This window comes from Plasmopara halstedii, assembly GCF_900000015.1.
Source record: "Plasmopara halstedii genome assembly, contig: Scaffold_3060, whole genome shotgun sequence".
In the NCBI taxonomy this organism is placed as follows: domain Eukaryota; phylum Oomycota; class Peronosporomycetes; order Peronosporales; family Peronosporaceae; genus Plasmopara; species Plasmopara halstedii.
The window spans coordinates 148182-150102 of record NW_020189964.1 but is presented as its reverse complement, the minus strand read 5'-3'; the positions used below and the strand labels follow the sequence as shown (position 1 = coordinate 150102).

General features: G+C 41.1%; 1 protein-coding gene across 1 annotated transcript in view; it reads left to right on the top strand.

Annotated features, from left to right (window-relative positions):
- Positions 1 to 157: 157 nt before the first annotated feature.
- Positions 158 to 1921, top strand: part of PHALS_06545 (uncharacterized protein) — a gene marked incomplete at both ends in the record, with an annotated part of 1923 nt that continues 159 nt past the window's right edge. The window contains one exon of the mRNA XM_024719850.1: positions 158 to 1921. This exon is cut by the window's right edge and continues 159 nt beyond it. Within this exon, the coding sequence (XP_024585108.1) occupies positions 158 to 1921 (1764 nt within the window).

The following is a 1921-nucleotide window of genomic DNA, read 5'->3' as shown; positions in this document are numbered from 1 at the left end:
CGCTCCGGTTCACTCGGCTTCGACGACTCTCCCTGCGCTTCAGCAAACCCTCTCGCTCTCGCCTTTACCACTCAATAGACACATCATAAGGCTACGCCTTTCTGACCAGTCTTTTGTTGCTTGGGTCTTTGCGTATCATTTCCCAATATTCCTGACGATGTTCGTGCCGGTCCTTTCGACTTTATTACTGCTTGAGTTCAGTGTATCCTCCACGACTAATTCGAGTATTATTCATGATGAAGACCAAGTCGTGTTCGTCGGGCACTTGAATGATTCGATGCTTTCTGCAAATACTACCCCGAGCGTTGCTAACGGGGAGTTAGAGAGGAGCAATGATAGTAAGCAAGTCATTGATGAAACTATCGGGGAAGTACGGATATCTCCTTTATTTGGAAAGGGATCTTTATTCGCCAAATGGTTCGCTAAAGAAAGGCCCGTCGAATGGCGTGTAGAAACTGCTTCAAACCTAATGAAGATAAGTCCCCGGAAAAGAAAGCAAAATGAAAAAGTGTCACACCAAGTTAAGAAGCTTTTCGAGTCAGATGATGGAACATCGGCATTATTTGCCGAAGTGAAGGTTTCTAAGTTGCTAAAAGACGGAGCGACAAGCGAGTTGACGGTGCAAAGGCTCCTCAATTCTGAAACCAAGTTATCAGCACTATTCTCAATTTTGATGAAGGAGACAAAAGATGGATCACTTGATGAATTCTTTCAACGTGAGCTACACGTTCCACTGTTATCGTACGCCTTGGCACTATATCAAAAGGTGCCGTTTGATATGGAGATAATCGCAACTGATGTCGCTCGACTTCTAACTGAATATCGTAAAGAAGGTACTTTGATAACTTGGCTTGAAACTTATCAGATCCCATCTTCAAAGGCTAATCGAGTTCCTTCTTCCAGCTTCGTTAATATCTTTCCTCTCGTAAATGGTTTATCACGTCATAAGAAGACACTCGTGCTAGCGTATCGATTACATTCATTGACTTCTGACAATTTTCCGGATTTTCGTTTGTATTATCATTATGACATTCAACTCTCCGAACGCAAGTTTTGGTTTAATTTTGCTGCTTTTGCCCGTTTCAACTACATAGAGCATGAAGCAAGAAGTTTCGAATTTATGAACTCTGCGGTCAAGAATTACTTGTCAACCTATCTACGTGTGCTCGAATCTGAACATTTAGCAACCCTTCAGGGATATTTGAAAGAGTTATCGAAAGTTGGTGCCACTAAAGATGACCAACATGAATGGTTGCAAATTGGCGATGATCACACTCGTTTGTTCAAAGCTGCATTACAATCTGAGGATAACACGAATTACGTAAGGGGGGCTTTGACGACATATCGTCGAATTGCTGAATTTAATGAAAAGTTGATCGATGTGAAATTGGTGAAATCTTTCAAGCAGCTTTTGCGCAAAGAAGCACGCGTGGAATCGCTTCAAAAAATGATTCAGGACAAGATATTGGTGGAATATTTCCTAAACAATGTGGGAAGTGCAAATGATCTGGAGAATTTTGAATCGTTTCTGAAAATATCCGGTCAGTCAATGGAAGATGAACAAAAAGAAATCATCCAACAGCTACAATTGTTGCTCACAGATGAAGACACATTTTTGCTGAAAACCGCTCTAAATGATGATCATCGTGACTTGTTCAATGACGCATTAGAGGCACAAAGACGTCTGAAATTGGTTGAAGACGTGCTAAGCAGTACGGAAATTAATACCGTAAAGTCGTTTGACAATATTCTTGACGACCATGACAAAGTACAATGTCTTCTACAGGCTTTAAGAGATGACACGAGTTTGGAAAACTTCAGATTGTTGTTGGACAGCAAGCACACGAAAGTTGCTTTTAAGAAAGATCTGGTTGTTGACGAATGGATGAATGCGCTCGATGCGTTATTAAAAGATTTGAAT